Here is a 25,877-nt window from a genome sequence, read left to right on the forward strand (position 1 = left end):
GCCCAGAGGGCCCATGGTATAAAGCCGAGGTCCCGACCATTTGCTCTCTCTTTCTCCCCGGGATCACATTGTGAGCACAGCTAGCAGCCAACTAGATATTTATGTGTTTTCCTTTGGTGCAGCCTGCCACAAACTGTTTTTCAGAAAAGTGCGGTTAAAAAAATCATATAGAAAATATATTTTGAACTTTGCATTATTGTTGCTGTCACTTGGAAGAATATAATGATGGAAAAATTATGGTAATACAATGAAAATCCTGATGCAAAGTTAGGGATTGAATTTCTTGGAGAGGATTTCCATCTGCTCAATTTTTGTCAGATTTATGCAAAGTAATTTTTTAGCTTGTATGTTTTGTGTTCAATAAAAATGGTGCAACCAGACAATGCTGAATGCAAGCAAATTATCATTTTTCTGTATACCATTTCAGACAAACTAAATGTGATTCATTTAAGAGGAGTATAGTTTATTGAAACTAAACTTTGAGATTTTTCATTCACCTCTGTCCTTCCATTTTGTCAAAATGTAACTCAATTGACTTTTTCCTTTCACCACACATCCTCTAATTTAATAAATGCTTTATCCCACAAAAATATAATTGTGTAGGTTCCAATAACCTATTGAAGAGACTTCCCTAGCTCCAACCTTCACACATGTCCACCTGAACCTAATAACTTAATTAATTAAGGCTGCCCATCTGACTAGAGAACACAAGAACAGTACAGCACAGAAACAGGCCCCTTTGGCCCTTGTAGTCTGTGCTGAACCTTTTTGTTTTGCCTAGTCCCACTGACCTAGAACCATAGAACTCTATAGTACAGAAAAAGGCTGACCATCCATCTAAGCTCTTCACTTTCCGCCTGTCACAATGAAAATAGAGCACCAAAACTGTGTAAAAACATTCCATTGCATCCATTGTATTCTATTTCCTTATCAAGATGGTCACCAAAGGTACTAAAATATTGCTTTAGTACCAAAATTATTCCAAACCTTTTAACTACAACTATTGACAGTCTCAGTCAGGAAGGGTATTCCTAAGATTTCAAACCACAATACAGCATTTAATAAATAAATGCCATATTTTAAGATCTTATCCTTCTTTCACTTCCCCACGTAGTTATGGGAATTACACCAATAATCTTGCCTGTTACACAACTCAAGGAATAGTAGGTTTGAACCTTATTAGGTGCTTAATTAATTAATTTGAGTTTGACTAGCAGTGGCTTCAAGTTAAGGAGAATTAAAAATCAATCAGGATTGTTCAATCTATTGCACATGGGGTAATAGAATCACAGCTTTCTTCACCATTCAATATCTAGAGATTCATGTGGTAACATATTTAATAGGAACCAGTATTCTAAGGAGGTGAGTGCACTTTGAAAATTTCATAATGCTCTTTTATGTGGTAATGCTTAAATCACTGCTGCTAAATTCAGAGTATTTGGGGATTCTATTATTGAAATTTCTAGAACTTGAACTGGAAGTGCATGAGTCAAAGAATTTGATTTGTTGTTTTTATTATGTTAGTTATATTTTTTTAAAAGTCAAGATCATTGGCTTGTCCAGACTATGTGGAAAACGTTCCAGTGACTCTATGAGGGATTACTAAATTGTAATTTAATTTTCAGTACAATACTGTATTATAAATCAGTTTTAGACACAAAATGCAGAAAATGACACAATGGGCAAAAAAGGTGCAACATGTAGGAATAGTTTGCTTAAAAAAAATAATTTTGGAACATTGGACTTGTGATCATGTCCTGCAGTATTGCATGGAAGCAATATGACTTTTGTAGAAATATTATAAATCCTGGATGTTCATTATGTTTGATGTACTCACCATCTGCAAAGGCAAGGTGCAAGCTTGCTGGATCTCCTGGATCATGATGGGAGTTTTTAGTGGTTGTCTTAAAGGTGAAACACTTCTTTGAGCAGTGGGCTTGAATTGAATTCATGTAGTACAGAGATGAAACTCCCACTTTCTGTCTCTGGTGAACAATTGAGCATTGAGGTGGTAATTGTGCATTTCCAGGGAAACAACAGAGCAATCAAAAGAAAGGCCTTTGCTTGGAAGTGGAATACTGAGGGTAACTTGAGTTAAACTGAAAACACGTTTTGCTATGCATAAAACCAGCAATAGCAGAAGATGCAATTCAACAGGGTTAAATTTTAACTCTAAATTTGTTAATGACTATCAACCCCACTCTAAGTATCTATAACAAATATACAGATATCATATCTTCATAAACAGTGTATGTAAAAGTAAACTCAGACCATTACAGTCTGTACCCAATATTCAAAAAGAGAAAAATCCTCAAAAAAAATGCCAGGTCATTCAGTCACATAAGCCAGTCCAAAAACTCAGTCCACAGAACTCAATCCCAAAACTCAATGTCAAAATTCAGTTCTTTAACTGAATAACAAAAGGATGTCGTACTGAACGTTGGAGAGAGAAATGGCTGATGTTGCGTTGCCGTAAGCTTACAAGTCCTTTTTCACTTCCTTAGATGACTTCACTTGGTCGTCAAATTGTGGTTTTTAACCCTTCATTAACTTATGAGGCAAATGCCTTTCACACAGCTCTCCAGTTGGTCTCCACCACTTTGTCTGCACAGCTTGACTTAGCTGTTCCACAGGTCGCACACTGTTCCCAGCAGAATTCTATTCTTTATGATGACAGTCCATAGTCCAAAACACATTTCCATGGTGTTATGGTCTATAACACTCTTCTTTTCAATATCTGCTTTCCTAAGTGAAAGCCATGTGGCTACTTAAACACAAAAATGCACTTCAATGTGCAGTGGGAATTTCAAATGTTACAAAACCTATATTACATGAATAAGATATAGCAAGTGAGAAAAATTTCATTGAATATTAAATTCTGAAACTCCACATATTTGAAATATTTTCAGGGTGATTAAAATTCACATCCATTGCAAGTAACAGTCCTAAATATCATCTACTACCCTTACTAGATGACATAGTTAAAAGAGAGCAACATTGCCCTGATTATATAATGTTGAATTTCCCAGGGAGATAATGATAGAGTGAAACACGAAAGTCTGCAGTTTCTGTGTTTGTAGTAAAAACACACCGAGATGCTGGAGAAGCTCAGCTGGTCTTTTCAGCATTTATAGGAGACAAAGATATATTACTGACATTTCGGGCCTGAGCCCTTCTTCAACGAATAAGCCAGAAGCAGAAAATCTCAGAATTCAAACAATGTGGAAGAAATCTAGACCAACAAACGGTGTTATTTGGACAAGATAAGGGACAAGGTAAGAATTGATCAAAAGGTGATAGAATGGAGAGACAAATAGGAAAAGGCGATGGGGTAGGAAGTAGGAGAGGCGGGGATTAATGAAAGCCAGAGAAGTTGATATTAATGCCATATGGTTGAAGGGTGCCAAGTTGGAAGATGAGGTGTTGTTTCTCCAATTTTATTTGTGGTATCAGCCTGGCAGTGCATGAAACCATGGACAGACATGTCAGCAAGGGAATGGGATGGAGAATGGAAATGGGTGGCCACTGGGAGATCCATGCTATTGTGGCAGACAGTGCCAAGGTGCTCAACAAAGCAATCTCCCAGTCTGCATCCAGTCTCTCTGGTGTAGAAGAGACCAACCTGGGAGCACCAGATGAAGTAGATGACCCCTGCAGATTCACAAGTGAAATGTTGCTTCACTTGGAAGGACTGTTTGAGGCCCCAAATGGTGATGATGGAGGAGGTGTGTGCATAAGTAGATAATCTCCTGTAGTCACAGAGGTAGGTCTCAAGGGGGTGATTGGTGGGGTGCACTTCTTAGTTTCAACACTGGATATCACTGCCATTTTGAACAATTACATACCACCTTAAATAACCACAGAGCACCTATGGTTACTTCAGGTAGTGAGTTTTTTTCAAAATAAAAACGGTTGAGAACCACTGTATTAGACCGACCATTGCAATGTTACTCCTTGAAAATGTTTACCTCAATTTAAAAAAAAATGTTTCATATACACGGTGGAACCAAAAAAAGATGGAAAATAGCAAGGGAATGCTGAAAATTTTAGTTATGGTAGGAAAGTCGAGGGAAATTGTGCTTTTTTTGATTTGCCAGGAATTTGTTATCTTTAATAGCCTATCTACAGATTTATGCATTGCATTATAGTCATTAAGGCTGACACTTGGACCATGAATTGTATTCACTGAGAGTTGTGGAGAAATGTCCCTTATTCTTTTCTCCTGTTCTTATTTTGTATCCAGCTTTTTGATCTGCTTTTTGAATGAGTTTTAAATAGTTTTATTGTATTCAATTAAATATAAAAGTCACAGATACAGAATGTCTACTGTAATATGTGAGCATGTCAGTAAACCATGATGTCAACACTTAAACTGTTCAATAGAGTCATATAGTTATTTTGATAGAAAATGAATTTTCGATGGCACATGGGTTTTCTAGTCTAAAAATGCCATTTTTTTGGCAGTGTAACTGGTTGAAAACTGTTGGGATTAATATTGTTTGACTATGAGCCTTTATATTTTTCTGTATGTGGCTCACAACCAAAAAAAGCTTGGCAACCCTTGCTGTAGAGCAATAGCAATGAAACAGTAACTGCTGGTTTTCTGCACTTCATTGTGGACATCCAAATGTTGACTGATGTATTCTGCTCTACCTGAACTTCAGTGGCTTCAAATTTGTTATTAATGGTAAATGTGGGTCAATACAGTGCAGCCACCCCAAATCAAAGTAATTTATTCAGTGCACATTGAAATTCCTTACCAGCAGCTATGTAGAATAATTAGAACCTTAGTCTACTCATCCCTCACTGACCCCTGGTATCTTCCCCTGCTGTGGCAGGAGGTGCAGCACTTGTTCCTATATTTTCTTCCTCTCCAACATACAGGGACCTAAACAGCTTTTCCAAGATTAACATGCACCACCTCCAACTATATATATACAAAATTTGGTGATCCTAATGTTATCTCTTCTATATCAATAAAACTAAATGCAGACTACATGACCTATTTCCAGGGCCCCTGAGATCTGTAAACAGTGGCCATTCTTAGCCTTTGATTGCATGCTGTTTCACCTCCCCTTCTACCCTCAAAATGACCTGTCTGTCTTCTGCCTTCTCCACTGGCAGGATGAGACCCAACACAAACATGAGAAACAAGCCTTGTATTCCATTTGGATAATCTATAACCCAATTATATGAACATTAAATGTTCCAATTTCATGTAACCCTGTCTTCCTGTGTTTCTCCTTTTTCTCTCTGTTGGATCCATCTTTGTTTAAGTCAATTTTTCCACTTTTTCCCATCAACTATTTTCATCTCCTTCCTGCTTCAATCCACCCGCTATCTGCACATTATCACACTCCCTCTGGTACCATCTACCTTTAAGTGACCAATTAATGTGGAGCAAAACAGAAAATGCTGAAAATATGAAGGCAGATAGCACTCCAGAAGGAGTTTCAAAAATAACTAGAGATTGAAAAGCAAAAAAAACTGCATATACTAGAAATCTAAAAAAAATGCTGGAAACACTCATGGAGACCGAAACAAAGTCATCAACTGCTGGCTAATGATCACTTCTCACAACATTACACGGCCATCAACCTGAAACATTAAACCCACCCTTCCCTGTACTGAACCCTGCAAATGTACTGTTTGACCCATTTTATACCTCCAATGTTCTCTGTTCCAACACCAGCACTGACCTGTTCTCAGAACAAAATGGAGATGTTGGTTATCTGAAATTGCTGAACTCTGTGTTCTAAACTGAAAAGCAACATCCATCTTAATTTTTTTAAATTTAGACATACAGCTTAGTAACAGGGCATTTCAGCCCATGAGTCCATGCTGCCCAATTTACACCCAATTAACTTACACCTTCAGTATGTTTCAAATGGTGGGAGGAAACTGGAGCCCCCAGGGAAAACCCACACAGACACCGGGAGAAAGTACAATCTTCTTACGGACAGCGAGGGATTCGAACCCAAGTCCTAATTGCTGGTGCTATAAAGGCATTGTACTAACTGTTATCCCCATTGTGCTGCCCTTTGACAGACAAGATATTCCTCCTTGAGCTTGCATTGGATTTATTAGAGCAATGCAGGAAATCAAAAGTAGTGAGCATGAAGTGGGATGGAAAATTAAAGTTTACATAAAAATGCTGGAGAAACTCAGCAACATTCTTACCAATAGATAACCAAAGTTCCGGGCCCGAGCTCTTCATCAAGGTATGATCAAAAAGCAGACAGGCACCAGAATGAAATGGTAGGCGGGTGAGCACAGGCTCACAGGCAAGAGATCATAAGTGAACACTGCTTGACTTGTTGAGTTTCTCCAGCATTTTTAAGTAAACTATAGTCACAATGTTTGTGGACTTCCTTGTTTAATTAGAGAATTAAAGTGAAAGGCAATTGCAAGTCAGGATTATGTTTGTGTACTGAACAGAGGTGTTCTGCAAAATGATCATCCAATCAGTGTTTAGTTTTTTGTGAGAACCACATTTAGTACTCTAAACTGAATGAAATGCAAGTGAATTTCTGTTTCACCTGGAAGAACATTTGTATTCCTTTATTGCAGGAAGGGAAGAGATAAAAGGGAAAGTGCTGCATCTCCTGCACTTGTATGGTGAAGGGCCATGAGAAAAATGATTGATCATTGGTGGGAATAGAAGAAAGATCAGAAAACTGCAGAGATAACAGTCCCCTTTAATAATGCAGAAAGAAGAGGGGAAAGTGGTGGAAATTATGGAAGATAACATGCTGAACAAAGAATTTGGAAGGTTGGAAAATGAGGCAAAATAAAATCCTATCCATGATTTGGACCGGTGGGGGTGGATGGCTGACAGCAGAAGTGTGGGAACTGGAGTATGTATTTGAGAGGTCTATCAATTGTACCAGAGGGGTTAAAGAAAGAGGAAGAGATCTCTGAAGTACTCGTGTGGAAAGTCTCTTCTTCAGAATAGATGCAATAAAGTTGGAGAAACTGCATAAGGGGAATGGAGCCCTTGCCAGAAGCAAGGTGGGAAAATGTGTATTCAAGCTAACTTTGAATCTAGGCTTGGAATATATATTTGTAACTAACATATTCACTAAGATGGAAATAGAGAAATTGCAAAATGTTTAGTGGAAGTCAGAAATGGATCACATCCAATTAACAGCAATGTGAAATTTTTTAGCACTTTCTCACTCAAATGGGCAATCTCTGGCCTCTTTAATTTCTGTTCTCACCCTTTTTCCTTCTGCCCAAAGAAAGAACAGGGTTCCTCATTTTCCTCTCCACCTGTCCCATATCCAACAAATCATACTTTTGTGCAACCTGCAAATAAAATGCCACCAACACCATTTTCTCTTCACCTCAAATATCAGCACTCTGAAGGAACCATTCATTCTCTAATTCCCTGGTTCACCCTTACCTCTCTGATTTCTCCATTCAATTTTCCATCTCTGCCAATCCCTATTCCACTTTTAGCAGCATCTTCCCATGGTACTAAAGGAGATGCAACACCCAAGTATAGTTTTACCTCTTCCCCTCCCTAGCATCTTGCAAATTGTATAGGTGAAACAGCAATTCACTTGTATTTGTTCCAGATTAGTAGACTGCATTCAGTGCTCACAATATGGACCTGTCCACTTCAGCAAAACTAAGCCCAAATTTCTGTTAGATTTGCAGATTATCTCATTCAGTCTGCAAGGATGATATTTGTCCCCCTGTCCTTCTCTAAATTCCTCCAAAGCTCAGGGATGCATGCATCAGAGCAGCTTGACTCCATTGGAGCCATAAGTCAAGGTGTGTAATGGCACAAGAGTTTTTACACATTATTAGCAGGTTTCAGTTCTTTGGACAGATTATATTGGGTATAATATTTATCTTGTCCAGAACATTTGACTAGCAATAGGCCTTTTAGCTAGTGCAAAATAGTGAGATTGTGAATTGTCCCAAGCAATGGGATGTGGCCAAAGTCTATTAGATCTACCTGATTTGTCTTGGTCAAAGGGATGAAAAACGAAAAAGGTTGCTTTCTTTTTAAATGGTTAAACTGATGGAAGTGAGGGCATTTTGTGCAACCTTGACTTTTCGTCTCCTTTCTGCTCCTTGTCCAAAGAAGCTGTGTCAACCTTAACTTGTGCGACCAAACCATATCATTAGATAATGTTATGCATTATTCTGCCATGTGCAACCTTTCTAAAGAAGTGTAAAATGGGAATCAAATGGAATTTCCAGATATGTCTTGGCACAATTTCAAATTGAACTTGGCTTGCTCAGTGGTATTTAAGGAGTACAGGTTCTTTTGATTAAAATGTACCTTGATCCTTCTGTATTTCTCAGTGGAGTCATCAGCCAATCCTGAGATGTGCTAAGATGTGTGAAAAGAGCAAAGAGCCAAAAGACAGAAGAACAAATCATTGTAGCTGCTGTGGAATCATATGTACTCTAACAGAAGGATCTTCATGTGGTTACAGATCAACTGAAGATTAATGAAGTGATGGCTTTTATGATTGATAAATTCTGTCATTTCTGGGGTTGTTTTGAAAGGCATAGACAGTAAATACATCTGCCCCTCTAGGTTTTGCCCTTGATTTCACAGATATGTTCCAGAAAGCTATGAAACCTGTGCACTGTACATGAAATTCTAAAATGGCTGCTAATATCGACAGTAGTAACATACTTAACTTCCCAGACTGCCACTTCTGAAGCTCCTCAGTTGCATCTTAACTTGGAGCTAAATCTTGGTCAATGTTATTGCAGGACTTTAGAAGAATGGACTGACAGGAGGTTGACAATTCTCTTCAAAACTGCTCAGCACAGCCAAAAATATTCACTGATCAGAATATAGTTCCTTGGCTGAGCCACGAGAGGCACAATGGAGGAGACTAGAACTAGGGGACATAGCCTCAAGTGTCAGGATAGTAGGTGTAGGACAGAGATGAGAGGAACTGCTTTTCCCAGAGGGTGGTGAATCTATGGAATTCACTGCCCTTTGAAGCAATGGAAGTGACCTCAGTAAATATGCTCAGTGGTTAGAGCACTGATCTTGTAAATCAGGGGTCACAAGTTCATTCCTCGCTAGGGCCTCATTTCTGTGAGGGGCTCTTGACAAAGTGGTGACTCTTTCTTCCTTACAGTAGACAATGTTAAAGAATTTCATGTATGTAACATTCTAAATGTAGTATTACATGACAATAATGGAGCCTTTACCTTTATATTTAAGACAAGGTTGGATAGATTTTTAATATCTTTGGGGAACGAAGGAATTTGGGGAAAGGGTAGGTAGGTGGAGATGAGCCTATCATCAGATTAGCCATCATCTCATTGAATAGTGGAGCAGGCTTGACGAGCTCCTATTTTTTATGTTCTTGTATGAGAAGATGAATATTTTCAATAATCATTTGTTGAGCAGGAAGAGCCAGGATTCAATGTGCATCATGCGAACAAGGCTGACAAATAAAGGATTTGACCTGATTCAGGATATGGTTATCTTTTTTTCCCCAAGATAACCTGAAGTTTATAGAGGGTAAAGGAAGGGAGGCCATTTAGGAAAAACTAAACATCTGTTGAAAGAATGTGGCAGTCTGGGTAGGAAACTTGTTGTATTATATTTTAGGAAATGCCTTTGATTTGACTTCAGATCCTATTTATTTAATGTTCTTTATTATTCCTAAATTATGAATTTTCAGATATAATTTACCCTTTAGAAATTTGTGTTAATTCTTAAATGCATTTGCGATGAGTGGGTGCTAATTTTATTCCATAATGTAATCTAAACTGGCTTGACCACATTAATGTTTAAATGGTTATGGTCTATAATCAGCTAATTTAATCTTTTGAAAATAAAAAAAAAACTTGCAAATACTGCAAACTTGAAACCACAACAGAATATGTTGGGAAGGTCAGGCAAATCCCTGTGGAAAGAGAAATAATTCATGTTCAAGTTTAATATCATACAATTATAAAGTACAATTGGATGAAATGGCCTTCGGTCCTTGATGTAAAAACTTTCAAGCACATTCTATATATAGGCTAGAACACATATTTTCAAGTGATTTATATGGAGTACAACATAAAAATAAAGAAATATTGCTAAAAGTAGATTCTTGGAAGGATTATATGAGCAGTTATTCAGCAGTCTCTATTTGTGGAAAAAAGCTGTTTCTAAGCCTGGTAGTTCTGGCTCTGATACTTCTGTATCAGAGTAGCTGGAAGGTGCTATATGAAGAGTGGTAATGGTCCTTAAAAAAATTTTGTGTGCCTCCTTCAGACAACGATTCCAGTAGATCACATAGATGGAGGAGCGGTAAATCCCAGTGATCCTCTCTGCTGCTCTTATGATCTTGTGGATTGACCTCTGATCCAGTGATCTACAGCATCTGCACCAGACTGTGATGCAGCCAGCCAGGATGCTCTTGATGGAGCTCCTGTAGAAGGTCAACAGGATGTTGACTTGTAGCCTTGCACACCTCAGTCTTTTCAGGAAGTGCAGTTGCTGTTGTTCCTTCCTGCCAAATGAGGAGATGAGTGTCCAGGATAGGTCACTACTTAAGTGGACACCAAGGACATTTGTGCTCTCTACTCTCTCCATTACAGAGTTATTGATGTGTTGTGGAGGGTGGTCATCCCTAGTCCTCCTGAAATCCACAATCATCTCATTTGTTTTATCCACATTGAGACGCGGGTTGTTATTCTCTCACCATATCATGAGATTTTCCACTTCTTTTCAGTTTAATGTTTCAGGTCAAAGATCACTTGTCAGATCTTGGAAAAATCAAATAAAAAAGTATCGAACATCTTTTCTCTTCCCCACTTCCATCAAAGGATCTTTGACCTGAAATATTAACTCCTGATTTTATTCCATAAATGCTGCCTGACTTGCTGAGCTTCTCCCCCACATTTTTTGTTTTACAGATGTACTGTGTTGAAAAGCTTTCGGTCCTCTGACATTGTTCCTTTTCCTCAAAAAATTTGAAAGAATGTATTCGAAACTTTTGTCATTTGCTTTCTGACATACTTAAACATCTTAAAATATATTTGGTGATTTCCATTTCAGTAGATCAATTTTTCAAATGTAAATATATCCACTACTGTATAAACTGTGCTTCAAGGTCTTGCTGACTGATGTGAGAGATGAAATCTATCTGAACTAGAAGGCAACCAATATTCTGGAAGAGAGATTTGCTTATGCTACTTAGCAGAGATTAAATTAGTTTGGAAAGATGAGTATGGAAGATGAGAACATTGAAGAAAATTTAGAAGTTAAAGCAAGCAAGGCCAGTTTGTAGGACACAGAGTGGAGAAGGTTTGAATAGACTGACCTATATCTACTTTAATGCAAGAAGCCTGACAGATAAGATAGATGAACTTGGGGCATGGGTAGGTATGTTGGACTGGGATATTGTAGCTATTACAGAAACATGATCAAATGTTGGGAAAAAACTAGCAGGTCAGTGTTCTGGGATACAGATGCTGCACGAATGATAGAAAGTGGGGGGGAGCGAGAGTTGCATTTTTGGTTAGAGAGAACTTCACAACAGTACTTGAAGAAAATATTCCTGAGGGATTATCCAGTGAGGCTATATGGGTTGCATTTAGAAATAAAGAAGTGGTTAATCACTTTGGGATTGCACAATACATTCCCTCAAATAGTTAGGAGAATTAGAGGACCAAATTGTTGGGAAATCACAGATAGCTATAAGAATTACAGAGTTGCACTAGAAGGTGATTTTTAACTTCACTGAAATTTGGGCTGCCTTAGTTCAAAGAGCTTGGATGGAGCAGAACTTGAGTATCCAGGAAATCTTTCGTATCAGTATGTGGATGAATTTACCAGAGCAAAAGCAACTTCTTTGGAAATGATGCAGGGTAAGTGGCTGAAGAGTCAGAGGGGAAGCACCTTCAGAACAATGGCCATATCTTCTTCCATATCTATTTTTTTTAAATTAGGACTGGACCATAAATTAAAGTCTTATATTGGGGCAAGCCTAATTTTGATGACATTAGATAAAAGCTTGCAAAGGTTGATTGGGAAAGGCTTTTTGTAGTTAAAGAACCTCTTGCATGTAGGAGGTTTTGAAGGTGAGATAGGGAAAGTCTGGGCCAGCTTGTTCCTATTAGTGAAAGGCAAGGCTCGTAGCATTAATGAACCCTGGTTGATGACTGATATTGATGCTCTGGTCAGAAAAATGGAGGAGGCATATTTTGCTTATAGGCAGCTGGGATTCTGAATTTTAGGAGATGTAAGAGTATATTTGAGAGAAATCAGGATGCAATTGTAAAGGTTAAAATGAATTGCAAGTTGCAAGCAAATTCTGTATGCAGCTTTCAAGATGTTGTTTACATATTCTTTTGAGTGTCTCTTAACAATGTCTTCAAGACGGGGTCTTATGACTTGTTAGAGATTACACCTATTAGTTTAGTTTCCTTTGTTCTATGAAATGGTAAGGAATTAGAATGATCCACCAATTTTATTGACAATTTATCAAAATGTTAGCATTATCTTTGAGGACTGTTTTGGTTTTGGAGTTATTGTTGTGCATGATTGATGTCTGAGTGCTACAGTCAGTTGAATGGTTAATATGGCAGCTGCCACTGACCTGCTGCCCCTAAGGAGCTACATGTTGAGAAGTTGAAGGTCACAGAACTTAGAGAAGAATTGCAAAGGTGACATTTAGGTACAGGTGGAAATACAGCTGTTCTTTTTGTGAGGCTGATCGAGGCAATAGAAAACCAGAAGGTTACGGCTGCTGGGATTACAAATACCACAGAATTACTGCAAAAAACATCAATAAAAACTAAGATCAGCCACATGGAAATGGTTGAAGATGTGCCACCAGATGGTGGTGAGGAGGATGGGCAATCCAGAGTGGAGACAAAGTCCGATATTAAGGCAACACCTGACATAAAGGATGAAGAACTACCAAGTGATGGTGCGTCAAATTCTGAAAGCACGAGAATCAAGAGGAGTTCTAGAGCAGGCTCCAGACTTTCAAGTATTGCATCTACATGTTTAAAGGTTCCGGCTGAAGCGAATAAAGAAATGCTTCAAATTAAATTGGCCTTAGAAGAGTGGGAGGAGCGGATAAAAATGAGATGGGAGCAGCTACGGAGAGAAGAGGAGCAGCTGTAGGTGGAACAGGAGTGGGAGGAGGAGCAGCTAAAAAGGCAAAGGAGCAACTGGAACTGGACAAAAAAATTGCTGTTAATCAAGGCAGGTCAAGGGCATTAGAAGGCTCTGAAATATTTTGTGCTCGAAGTAAATTATCTAAAGTCTCTAACATTTTGGAGTTACGTTTGGAGGAAGGACACAGAGAAAAGAAATATTTAGTACCAAAGAAGATTCAGTGTTACAGTTACAAGACTTGCATGGTCCAAAACTAGCCAGGTTATGGTGCGGAGGTGCCAAATCTCAAACCCCAATATTGATCCCAATGGACAGAGGTGTGAGCCTAATGCTATCTTATGAAGCAGAATACTACCCACTGCTGACGGGTAATAGAAATCTGGGTGAACAAAGTAACTTACGCAAAAAAAAAAAAAAAAAAAAAAAAAAAACAACTCGGTTGAACCAAGTTCCTTGGAGTTCACTTAACTAGTGACCTATCGTGGACACTCAACATCTCCTTACTGGTCAGGAAGACACAACAGCGACTGCACTTCCTGAGAAGACTGAAGCGGGCAAGTCTATCGGCCACCGTCATGCCAACCTTCTGCAGGAGCTCTATTGAGAACGTCCTGGCCGGCTGCATCACAGTGCGGGTACGGTCACTGGAGAGAAATGGATCACAGGCCAATCCACAGGACCGTAAAAGCAGCAGAAAGGATCACTGGAGTCTCCCTTCCCCTCAGTCGATGTGATTTACCAGGATCGTTGTCTGAAGAGGGGGTGCAAAATCATTGAGGACCCCTTTGCCTCCCCACACACAGCGTCTTTCAGTTGCCCCCGTCGGGGAAGAGATCCAGGAGGATCAGAACCAGCACCACCAGGCTGAGGAACACCTTCTTCCATGGGCAGTGAGAATGCTGAATGACCCAAGGAACTGCTCACACTGACCATCCAAGATGCTCATATTCATGAAACAACATTTATTTGTGTATATGAAATACTTGTCCTGGATATGTACTGTTTGTCTGTTTGTGTATTTTGTCTTGTTGTGTGTCTGCATGTTGTGCACCGAGGACCGGAGAACGCTGTTTTATCAGGTTGTACTTGTAGTCAGATGACATTAAACTTGACTTGTTCATCGAAAAAAAAAAAAAACAAAAAAAAAAAAAAAAAAACACAAAGTAACTTACGCCCAGACATGAGAAGGCAAGGTGAAATGGCTGCATCATTAATGCAGTTACAGTCTCTCTCTTCCCTGCCCATGAGAAAGATTCCAGTTTTTGATGGTGACCAACTTCAATTTCAAGCATTTATGAAAAACTTTCAGCGTAGAATTGAAATCAAGAGCCAAAAATTGGAGGATTGTCTATATTATTTGGAGAAGTTCACGAGTGGACAACCACAAGATCTTGTAAAGAGTTGCCATCATATCGACCCAAATGAAGTATTCAAAAAGTGTTTGCCAAAGAAGCATTTTGGCAACAAGCTTGAAATTGCTACAGCTTGTGTACAGAAGTCTCTTTCATGGTCGTCAATAAAATTGGATAGTATGAAAGTTTTACAAGATTATGTTCTCCTTCTCAGAGAATGTTGCATCATTACGATGGAGATCAGCCATTTACGAGAGCTTGGCATAATTAATAATATGCTAATCATTTTAAATAAATAACCCTACCAGATGAATACCAGAAAAGAAAATCTTCTTTTAAGGATTTGTTGGAGTTCATTGAAGGGCAAGTGGATGTTGTCACAGATCCAGTGTATGAAAATATTAAAGGCACTCAAACATTAAGTAAAGAAGTTGAGAGATCCAAATCATACCCTCAGCCAAAATTTTTAGAAGTATATTTGTCACCACCCTGGCAAAATCACACGATAAAGGAACAGAAGCAGGCCACTAGGCCTATTGAGTCTGTTCCATGACTCTACATTAAGCTAAACTATGCTCACACCTAGTTCCAATTTCCAGCCTTTTCCCAATATCCCTTAATACCCTTACTAATGAGATACTTATCCATTTTCTGTTTAAATACTCCCAGTGATCTGGCCTCCACTGCTTTATGCGGCAGTGAGTTCCACAGATCCATGATCTGCTAACTAAAGAAGTTCTTCCTCCTCTCTGTTTTAATTGGATAACTTCAGTGGTGGATAAAGAAATTAAGGAAAATGAAAGTTTGCCTGCTGGGAAGAAATGTTTGTTCTGTAACGATAAGCATGCTTTGGAAAAGTGTGCACAGTTGGAAAAGAAGATGCATGGTGAGAAATTTGCTCTTTTGAAGGAAAATGGGGTATGTTTTGCCTGTCTGTGTAAAGGACACATCAGCAAAAATTGCAAAAAGCAACTCAGCTGTGACATATGGAGTCAAAATCATCCCAAAATGCTACATATCTTCCAGGAAAAGAAAAGGAACAAACGACAAGAAAAGAAGCAGGTGAAAATAGTGTTGAAACCTTGGTACAGACAAATGGTCTTCATGGGGCTGGTGAGAACAACTGCAAACTTTTAATAGTACCTGTGCAAGTCAAGGCCAAGAAAGGAAAAGCAATCGTGCATACTTATACATTTCTTGACCCAGGAAGCACTGCATCATTTTGCACCATTTCATTAATGAATAAGCTTAATGGAAAATCTCAAAAATTTTATTGAGAACTATAGATCAAGTTAAACACATTGAACCCAGTGTTGTTTCAGGCCTAGAGATTGCTGGGCTGGATAGTAATAATTTTTGTGAAATTCCAGGTATACACACTCAGAACCATGGACACATTTCAAAATGTTTGTGGAGGTGAAATCAATTCTGAGATTGAGTTGCTGATTGGTTTAGATGTACTAAAAGCTCTGGGACCACTAGATATGATAAGGAGTGTGGGAGATGGACCTTATGCTGTCAAACCTATGCTTGGTTGGATAATTAATGGACCATTAGGAGGAAGAAAAGAGGTTCAAAATAAGTCAGAAGAAGTGTCAACAAGATATCGATTGTTGAGCTTGATAGGCTGTGGGAGCAGCAGTTCAAGAATGATTTTCATGAATGCATTAGGGACAACCAGGAACCTTCAAAGCAAGACCATCAGTTCTTGGAATTGGTTACAAAAACTGCCAAGTTAATTAATAATCATTATTGCATTGGATTACCTTTGAAGTAAATGGAAATATGCATGCCTGATAATAGAAGCATTGTCGTCCACTAAATTTGAAGAAAAGATTCGAGAAAGATTCTTCCTTTCATTCAGACTATACCAAATGTGCGTCTGATGTGATATCCAAAGGTTATGCAGAGAAAGTACCGGATGATATCTTGGTTAAAAAAATGTTACTTACCACACCATGGGGTTTTGCATCCACAGGAAAAAAAAACTTTGTGAGGTGTTTGATTGTGGAACAAACTTTTGGGGAGTTTCACTAACTTTGCAACTCTTAAAGAGACCTGATTTTACCAGTACTAGATTCCATAAAGAACCTGTCATCATCACTGCAGTCACCAGGTGAAAGTACCAAATGAAGACAATGACTTGTTATGATCCCTGTTGTGGCCTGATGGAGATTGTGGTCAGAACATAGTAGAATGCAGAATGACAGGTGATCTATTTGGAGTGTCTTCAACACCAAGTTGTATGAATTCTGCCTTTGGGAAGTGTGCTGAGGACCATATGGAACAATTTAGCTCCCAAGCTATAAGCACTTTCAGGAATAATTTCTATGTGGATGACTGTCTTTCTTCTGTAGCTACAGTAAAAGAAGCAATACTTCTTTATTTTGAGTTAAGGGTGATCTGCAACAAAAGAGGCTTTCTACTTTCCAAATGGACGCCAGGTATTGGCTGCCATACCTGAAAGAGAGAGCAAAAGAAATGAAGAATTTGGACTTGGACCATGACCATGACCACCTTCCTGTTGAGAGGTGTCAGATAATGTTTTTAAATTCAAAATCATTTTGAAAGTCCAACCTCTCAGAAGAAGGGTCACTCTATATATAGTTCTATATATAATCTTCTAGCAATATTGGCACCAGTTGTCCTGTCTGCCAAGAAGATTCTGAAAGCTTTATGTCGGAACTTAATCAATACTATTATGTACTATGTTTGATTTTTTTTTTTCTTTTTGTGATGGTAATTATTATTTTTCAGTCAATAATTAGGGCTGGTATTGTAAGGGTTAAAATGAATTGCAAGTTGCAAGCAAATTCTCTATGCAGCTTTTGAGTTGTTGTTTACATATTCTTTTTAGTGCCTCCTAGCAGTGTCTTCAAGTCAACGTCTTATGGCTTGCTAAATATTACATATTAGTTTAGTTTCCTTTGTTTTACAAAATGGTAAGGAGTTAGAATGATCCAACAATTTTATTGACCATTTAACAATGCTTAACAGCTTGTAACAATGTATAGCAACAGATAATAAAGTTGGCAATGTTTAATGATCTCTGGAAAACTCAACTCAACTGTAATGCGGATTTGTTTGAATGAGTCATAAACAACATTCTAATATCCTCCATACGATTATAAAGCAAAATAGTCACTACAATTTGGGAGATGAGGTAAAGGAACATCCTAAGATTCTACCAGTATATTATAAACAAGGTGGTATATAAAGAGAGAATTGACCCTCTTAAAGATCAATGTGGTTGTCTATGTGTGCAGCTACAGGAGAAGGATGAGACCTTAAGTGAATATTTCTTGTTGGTGTTTACCATGGAGAAGGTTTTGAAAGGTAGGAAATTTGGGGAAGAGATTAGTGATGTCTTGAAATATTACAAAACAGGAAATGCTAGTGACTTTGAAGCACAAAAAGGTGAATAAATATTTGCGGCCAGAGCAAGTATATCTGAGAACATTGTGGAAAGCTAGAGGAAAAAAGTACTGGGATCTTGGCAAAGCTATTTGTATCAGTATTAGCCACAGGTGAAGTGCTGGAAGATTGGACACTGTCTAATGTTATGAATTTATTTAAAGAGAGGCTGTGAGGACAAGCCAGTGAACTACAGGCCTGTGGTGGAGATGTTACTGGAGGGGATTCTGACACCCAGGATCTGCCTGCATTTGAAAAGGCAAGGATTGATTATGGATTATATGTGGCTTTATGTTTGAGAAATTTTGTTCCATTAATTTAATTGAGGTTTTTTTAAGAGGCAACCAAGAAAATTTATGAGGGTTGGGCAGTTTGCATTGTCTACATAGACTTTAGCAGGATCTTTGAGAAGATACTAGTTAGTAGGTTTGTCCAGAAGGTTAGATCACATAAGATCCAGGGTGAACTAGCCAATTGGATACAAAATTGGCTTGGTGTATGGTATTGTTATGTTTTAGAGTGGAGGTCTGTGACCAGTGGTGCGCTACATGGAATGGTGCTGGGTCCACTGTTGTTCATGATCTATTGTAATAAGTTGCAATTGTTATGAACCCAGAGGACCCATAACCCAGCAGCAATGGATATTCACCAGACAAATGGTTACTTAGACAAAAGTTGCTTTTAATTATCTTTAAACATGAAAATAGAATCACACTTTAACTTATCACTGTTGACTTAACTAACCTAACTTAACCCCCTTCTAATTCTAACCGCATGTGTATAAAATGTGTATGTAAGTTCAGAAAAGTTCTTTGGTTCACAGTCCAATCTCACTTCTCATTCTTCCAAGATGCAGGCAATTCTTATACTGTGCACAGAATTTAACATTTATAAAGTTCACCAGGCTTTGGTGCTTGAAAGTTAAATGGTTACCACTCAGTAAGGTTCTTGTCCATTTTCAGGGAGAGATTTTTGTTCCAGGACATCCACAACTGATACCTTTCTAATCAGCCACTCCAGTGTCATGCTGATGAAACTTTCCCCTCAGGGTTCTCCAGATGATAACACCTTTCTTTCAGGCCACCATAGACTTCCTTCTTGTTTCTCTTATTTCAAGTGAAATATTAGACAGCCAGTCCTCTCCTCTTGCATCAACCACAAGGGCTTTGACCAGGCCAAACTAAGCACTTACAGCCCATCTTCCAAATGGGGTTTTCCACAAGCTTGCCAGCTTGTCCTGTACCAGTTCCAGCTGTTGTTGCTGACTGTAACACTGTAGAAGTGATCTGTGTGTGTCTCTCTCTGAGAGAAAGCCCGTTTGACTCTCTCTGCTTGCAAAACCACATGACCCTCTTAGAACAGCAAGTTCCCCTCCAGACAGAAGGCGGCTCCGACAGGCTCTTTCATCTGTTGCCTTTTTGTAAATAGCAATCCATTAGTGAAATCTCTTGGGTATTCTCCAAAGCTCTTGCAAAGGCTGTGGGGTCAACATGTCTAGCAGTAGCAGAGCTCCAGTATTTTAAATAAGATCTGTTTTAAAGTGTTTGAATGTGACCTACACTAACAAACCTTTCCCAATTTATCTCCCAAAATATATCTATATACTCTGTCACACAATGCATTTGGCATGGTTAATAAGTTTGCTAATGACACCAAACTTGGTATGACTGATAAAGAAAGAAGTTATTTAATATTACAAAAGGATTTGGATCAATTGGAAAGATGTACCAAGGAATGGCACATGGAATTTAACTTGGACCAATATGAGGTCCTTTGGGCATTTAGATGAAGGCAGGACCTACACAGTATATGACAGTGCCCTGGAGGATGTTGTTGAACAGTAAGACCTTGGGGTATAAATATATAGTTCCCTGAAAGTGAAAACATGGGTGGACAGAGTGGTTAAGAATGCACTTGGCACACTTGCCCTCATCAGTGAGGGCATTGAGAACATGACTTGAGACATCATATTACAACTGTTCAAGATAATGAGACCATTCTTGAATATTGTGGGTATTGCCGGTCACTTTGTTATAAGAAAAGCGTTATTAAGCTGGAAAGGATGAAGAAAAGATCCAATGATGTTACTGGGACTGCAGGACTTGAGTTGTAGGGAGAAACTGGATAGACTGGGAAATTTATTCCTGCAACCTAGGAGACTGAGAGGTGACCTCATGGCGATACACAAAATTTTGAATGTTATAAATTAAAATGTAGTGAGAAATTTAAAGCAGCCATTTTGAACCTTGTTTTGTCTGTTGCCCCCTTAGGAGTCTGCTCAAAGTTTATGGAATCCCTTCCCTGTGAAACTGTCAAGTTTAGTTGGATTCTTACAAACTGACAACATTAAAAACACTTTAAAAATATGATTTCAGTGAACCCCCCTCCCCTTTTAAATGTGCTGTGGCCCCCAGGGGGACCATGTGATCTCCATTGAGAATGGCTGATTTAAAGGGAAACCTGAGCTGCAATGATTTCATGCAGATGGGAAGGCAATGTGGAATGAGCTGCCAAGTAAATGGGAGAGGTGGGTAGAATTACAATGTTTTAAATAAAACATTTAGATGATGCGTGATTAGAAAAGGTCCAAAAGGATATGGGTGAAATGCAGGCAAATTGCGGTTGTTTGGGTAGACAATTTTGACAGGTTGTGCCAAATAGCCTGTTTCCATGCTGTGCAACCCCCATGCGACTATTAGTAAGGATTTGCTTTTTGTATCCTCTTGTATCTGAATCAGTGTAGGATGACAGAGTGTAGGATCTGTGGGCCCCATTAATTTTAATGTTACTAGTCCTACAGATCATTAAGATTTTTAAAAATATTAGTTTTTAGACATTTTTTAAAAAACGTGACGGTTTTGAGAGAAAGCAAAGCTCCACCCATCCCTAACTGCCACTGTCAAAAGAAACTCAGTAAGTCATACCTTCAAGTTAAGAGCAAAATGTAGGCAAGTGCCCCAAAAAAATCGTGGAGGGGAGGGGTAAGGTGAGGAGCACAGGCAAGAGGTAATAGGTGGATGAGAGAGGGAGAGCACAAGAGAAAATGGGCAAGGGGTAGAGTGAATGGAGAGAAAAGGGATGAAGAGCTGGAGGAAAAGAGACAAAGGGTAGGGAAGACTGGGAGAATGGGGAATGGTCTGAGAAACTGGAGAAGTCAATGCTAATGCCATCAGGTTGTAGAGGGCCCAGATGGAATATTAGATGTTGCTCTTCTAATTTATGGGTGGCCTTGGTTTGGCAGTGATTGAGTCCATAGATAGGTATGTCAGCATGGGAGTGGGCCACAGAAAATGAAATGGGAAGCCACTGGGAGATCCCTGTCATTGATGTGGACAGAGCAAAGGTGCTCAGCAAAGGAATCTCTCAGTCTGCATCCACTCTCTTTAATGTAGAGTAGACCACAATGGATGCAGAAGATGACTCCAGCAGACTCGCTTCACTTGGAAGGATTGTTTTGGACCCCTAATGATAGTGAGGGGGAAGGAGTCACCACAACTGTGGCACTTCCTGCAGTCATTGGGGAAGGTGCCAAGAGGAAAATTAGTGGGAAGGGATGAGTGGACAATCCCTACGGAAGGTGGAGAGGGGAAGAGAGGGACAGATGTGTCTGGTGGTGGGATCATGTTGTAGGTGATGGTATAATGCCATCTGGTTGGCTTATCTTTGCTATAACATTGGTTATATATCTATCTTTTTTATGTAACTTTTTCATTGCTATACTTTCCTTCAGCTCTCCACCCTCTTCCCTTTCCATTCACAGAACTATCCCCCTCCCTGTTTTTTTTTCTTATCCACATTACTCTAGCCTGTGCTTCGCCCCTTGCCCCTCCTCCCCACTATTTTATTCAGGTGCTGCTTACATTTGGCTCAGAAAGGCTAAAGCCCAAAATGATGATTATGTATCTTTATCGTTGCTATATAAAGTACGCTGTTTGACTTGATAAGTTTCTCCAACCTTGTGTTTTTACTTCAGTCACTGGAAATAATTTTCCAGTTTCACTCTATGCCTTCTGCCAGTGATCTTTCAGTAAGGGGATCCTGCCCAGATCATTCAGATGATCCAACCAATTAATTGATTAAATATAATCAGTCCTTTTTCATACTTGGACTCCATGGTTAGCTGGACTATAATTCAAGTTTATTTCTATGTCGTAAATCTAACCCCTGTCTCCTCCTGGGTGAATTAGATTTTTTGAATCCAATTCTGGTGTTCAGGGCAACAGGCTCCCCTAATCTAACATTGCCAAAGTTGTTCTCTCCCAAAGCTGTAATTTATGGAGTTGTTTGTTGACTAGAAATAGCTGGCTCTGGTGCGAGCAATGGGATAAGGTACTGGAAATTTTGGAATTATTTTGGTATTTGAAATGCATTCCATTTTTTAGCTACTGATCCACCCAAGTCTAATTTTAGCATGGTCAAATGATAAAAAAAAACATCATGGGGTCATCTCAAACTCACAATAACTGAACTGATTACATTTGACCTAAAACAACAACGGTTTATTGCAACCTGACCTACTGGGTATTTCCACCATTTTCTGTTTTTATTTTCATTTTAGCTTTCAGCTGTCATTTTCCCTTGAATAAATTGCTTATTTGGTTTGGTTAGTAAAATGAGTGCAACATTTGTAAGGCATTTGATAAAATGAATGAAGTGTACATGTAATGACAAAACAATCTTGATGTAAGCAAAATCGGTGTTTCGATGTAGATGAGTAGAAAGTGTTAATGGGCAAAGTTGCTGTTAAGTGCTGAAGGAAAAAAAAGAGGAGGGATTGAAGGTGTGTGTGGTCTGAACAAGTAGTCTTTCATTAATTGGTAAAGTTGCTGACAACCGTGTTGTTGAGGAGGGTGGCAAGGGGGTGTTAACCATGAAAAACTGGAAAGCAGGTCAGTTAGTTAACTGAGATGGAATAGGCGTCAAGAACTCCACTGTTCAATCTTAACCAGCTGTGAGGAGGTACGCTGGCTTCTCAACCTCCAGAAGAAAGTCTATTTGCAGTAAATCTCCAATAGGATTTAAATGATATACTTGAAACGCGTCCAATTGCAGATTGCGAACTCAAAACAAAATGCACAGCGTTTAGTTGCTAGATGGCAGTGTTGACTCGCAAGCAGTCCTGAAAGCCAAATTTCTGCAGTTGCGTTTGAGGCAACAGGAGGGCGTAGCGTTCAGTAATCAGAATCCATTCTATCCCAATGCTCCCCGCTTCGTGTGCTTTAAGATACCCTAACTCAGTGAAGATTGTCTTGAATGGGAAATTAAAACAAATATCAGAGCAAATAGCTCGTTCGTCAGAGCCCGTTACATAGTTTGATCGCCTCTTAAACGTAGCAATTAAAAATAAACTTCTATTTTTTTTGCTACCGTAAAATGTATGTACTCTTTTTCGCTGAAGACCTTACAGTGGGGAATTTAAACATTTCCACGGAATTTTTTGTTCGAATTAAAAGAAAAGTGACCTGGTTCTTCCGACTAATTGGTGAAACACCCTTCAGATATGCGAGATCCTGTGAAATTGCATCCAAACAAAGTGTGCAACATTGCAACTTGAGAAACCTGTAAAAAGGTCGTGGAACAACAAACAGGTTGGGTTGTTAAAAAGAAAAAAAATCGTGATAGTAGACAATTGATTCTGGAAGTGGCCATGTGGAAACCAAACTCAAGGGCCGAGAGGAAATAGCTCTGATGGTGTGTATGGATAACCAACATCTGGTGGTGGAAGAAAATAGAAGGGGAAGGGTGCAATGAGATGTCAGGGTTGCAGAATGCAGAGAATAGACAACGTAGAAATGGCAACGGGAAAACGTGAACTCGTGCCAGGATGGGCAAGAACGTATTGGAGGAGAGTACATTTTTGGATAGGTGACTGTGGCCCAAAGCGACTGCCAAAGAATAAAATTGGAGCAAATAAATATGTAAAAGTGAGAGGGCAAAAGATGTTTGAGGTCTATCTTTTTCGTTTCCAGTGTAACATAGGCTAAAATTGATCAACAGTTTACGATAACAAATGTCAGTCCATACGGCAAATCCAGATGAAAATATCACAGAGAATTGAATGGGAACTCTGGGAGAATCAGGGAACGGCTGTGCGGACAGCAGGTTGAACCTGGGTGGGGGGTTTACTTAGTACATGGATGTGCACGCACACGCATACTACAGATACATACAAGCACATACTGCAAAATATAACCACCGTCTCTGATCTTGCAAAATTCAATCTACTACAATTCAGGTGACCGGCCAAGATAACGCTCAGATAGAAAGTACATGTTGCTCATGTTAAGAAGCAATTTGTATGTCAGTGCTGGAGATTAACTACAGATGATGTGTGACTGCGAACTCCAGGGGTTGGGGATCATATTCAGAATGACACGTTTTATAAGATCAATGAGATGTCCAGTAACGGGCTACATAATAATTGGGGCTGTTCATGAATTGCGCTTTCTGAGATGGTGTGAACTGTGCACATGTGCAGACATGGGGACAACAAATGTGACCTCGTCAAAACCATAATTTCAGTGTATCTGGCGCAGTTTGTGACAGATTGCTAAACGAATATTGATCGCAATTTGATTTTTTTTCTTTTAAGATAGTCAATATTTCCATTCCTTTCTCTGGGAGTTATTGTGATAGATGAATGGGAACATTCAAGTGAAATTGAAGTTAAAACAAGCGTATTATGAATTTGGAACAGTGTCAATTTTCTTACCTTCCCTGAACAAATCTAATGGAAATAAGTAACTGCAGAAATGCATCTGTGGGTATTTGTCCCGAATGGACATTTGTTGAAGGATATCCTGACCACCATTTATATGTGGAACTGCGGGAACGTGCTGAGAATACAGTGCTCTATTTACTGAAACTGGGTTAATTATCTTGAAGAGCAATAATCTGAAACCATAGCTCGTTTATGCTTGTTTCCAGATTTATCGCAATAGTCAATGTTGAGAAGTTAGAGGGCTTTCAGAATCTCTCATTCGAAATGAAATAATTTGCAAAACAACCCAACCCAGAAAACACAAGTCTCTGTGTTCTCCCTATTTGCCACAAGGTATACGTGCGGCTCTGAAATGTCAGTGTCAGGATTATTTGTTTTCAATACAAGAGCATGAAAGAGAAGGCTTTATGTACTATTTTAAATCGTGGATGTTTTCATAAACGTGTTAGAAAAAGTAGGGAGACAGAGAGGGGTGTTAATGCGAATCCCCCTTTCGCGTTTATCTCGCACAACCTGTCGCATTTTATCTTTTAGTTGGCAGCGAAGAGCTTTTCTGAACAAAAGCAACACGTGTTTTCGTGAGCTATGGGCAACAGCTTGCTCAGACATCGTTTTGCTATCTTGATTTATTGGAGGCGTATCTCTCTGTCTGCATCTCCCTCTTTTTCCTCTTTGGTGACGATCGTGTCGCTCGGCAGCAAACCATATCGGGCAGGTAAATGGATGTCATCAGACGGAGGGCGAGGTGAACGAAGTTCGAGATATTTTAAACCAACTCCATCAGGCTATCGTTAACGATAATCCAACCGTTCAACAATGATAGAAGGTAGCTGAGCACTGGAGAATTCTGGACAAGTTAACAACACATGCAATGCAATGCCTGAGCAAACTCGGACTACCCCTCTGGTGTCCTCCCTTGGTTACACAGCGGAGTCGGTCTGTTTCCCTATCTTTATGTGAGCTGAATATAAATGGGGAAGGTATCCACATGGAATTGGAAAGATATGAGTGTCCCATCATAGATACTACGCAAGGGAGCATGAACTGCAATGATCTGAGTCTCGCCCGACCGATGAAGCAGGGTTGCAAATTCTTTTGAGTTTGCTTGTGGTTTTGTGAATCTCTTTTTAAATCGACAAAATCGCAGAATTTGAACTTTTCGGCGAATCCCTGATTCTAGAACATGCACAGGAACTTTCGACGGTGGATTCTATTTGTCTTCCTCTGCCTGGGTCTCATCTACGTCAAGTTAGGGTAAGTAGAGAAACTAATATTTTGTTGGAAG

General features: G+C 39.2%; 1 protein-coding gene across 2 annotated transcripts in view; it reads left to right on the forward strand.

The window, feature by feature from the left end:
- Positions 1 to 25,877, forward strand: part of LOC138745936 (protein Wnt-7b) — a 154,391-nt gene that overhangs the window by 32,630 nt on the left and 95,884 nt on the right. Inside the window, exon 1 of one of the 2 annotated variants that reach the window (XM_069903488.1) lies at positions 25,256 to 25,846. The exons of the other annotated variant lie outside the window; for it this stretch is intronic. Within the exon in view, the coding sequence (XP_069759589.1) occupies positions 25,776 to 25,846 (71 nt within the window). The 5' untranslated portion in view covers positions 25,256 to 25,775. Of the gene's footprint in view, positions 1 to 25,255; positions 25,847 to 25,877 lie in introns of those variants that run through there. 2 annotated transcript variants of the gene reach the window in all.

Source organism: Narcine bancroftii, chromosome 11 (genome assembly GCF_036971445.1).
Source record: "Narcine bancroftii isolate sNarBan1 chromosome 11, sNarBan1.hap1, whole genome shotgun sequence".
Taxonomy (NCBI): Eukaryota; Metazoa; Chordata; class Chondrichthyes; order Torpediniformes; family Narcinidae; genus Narcine; species Narcine bancroftii.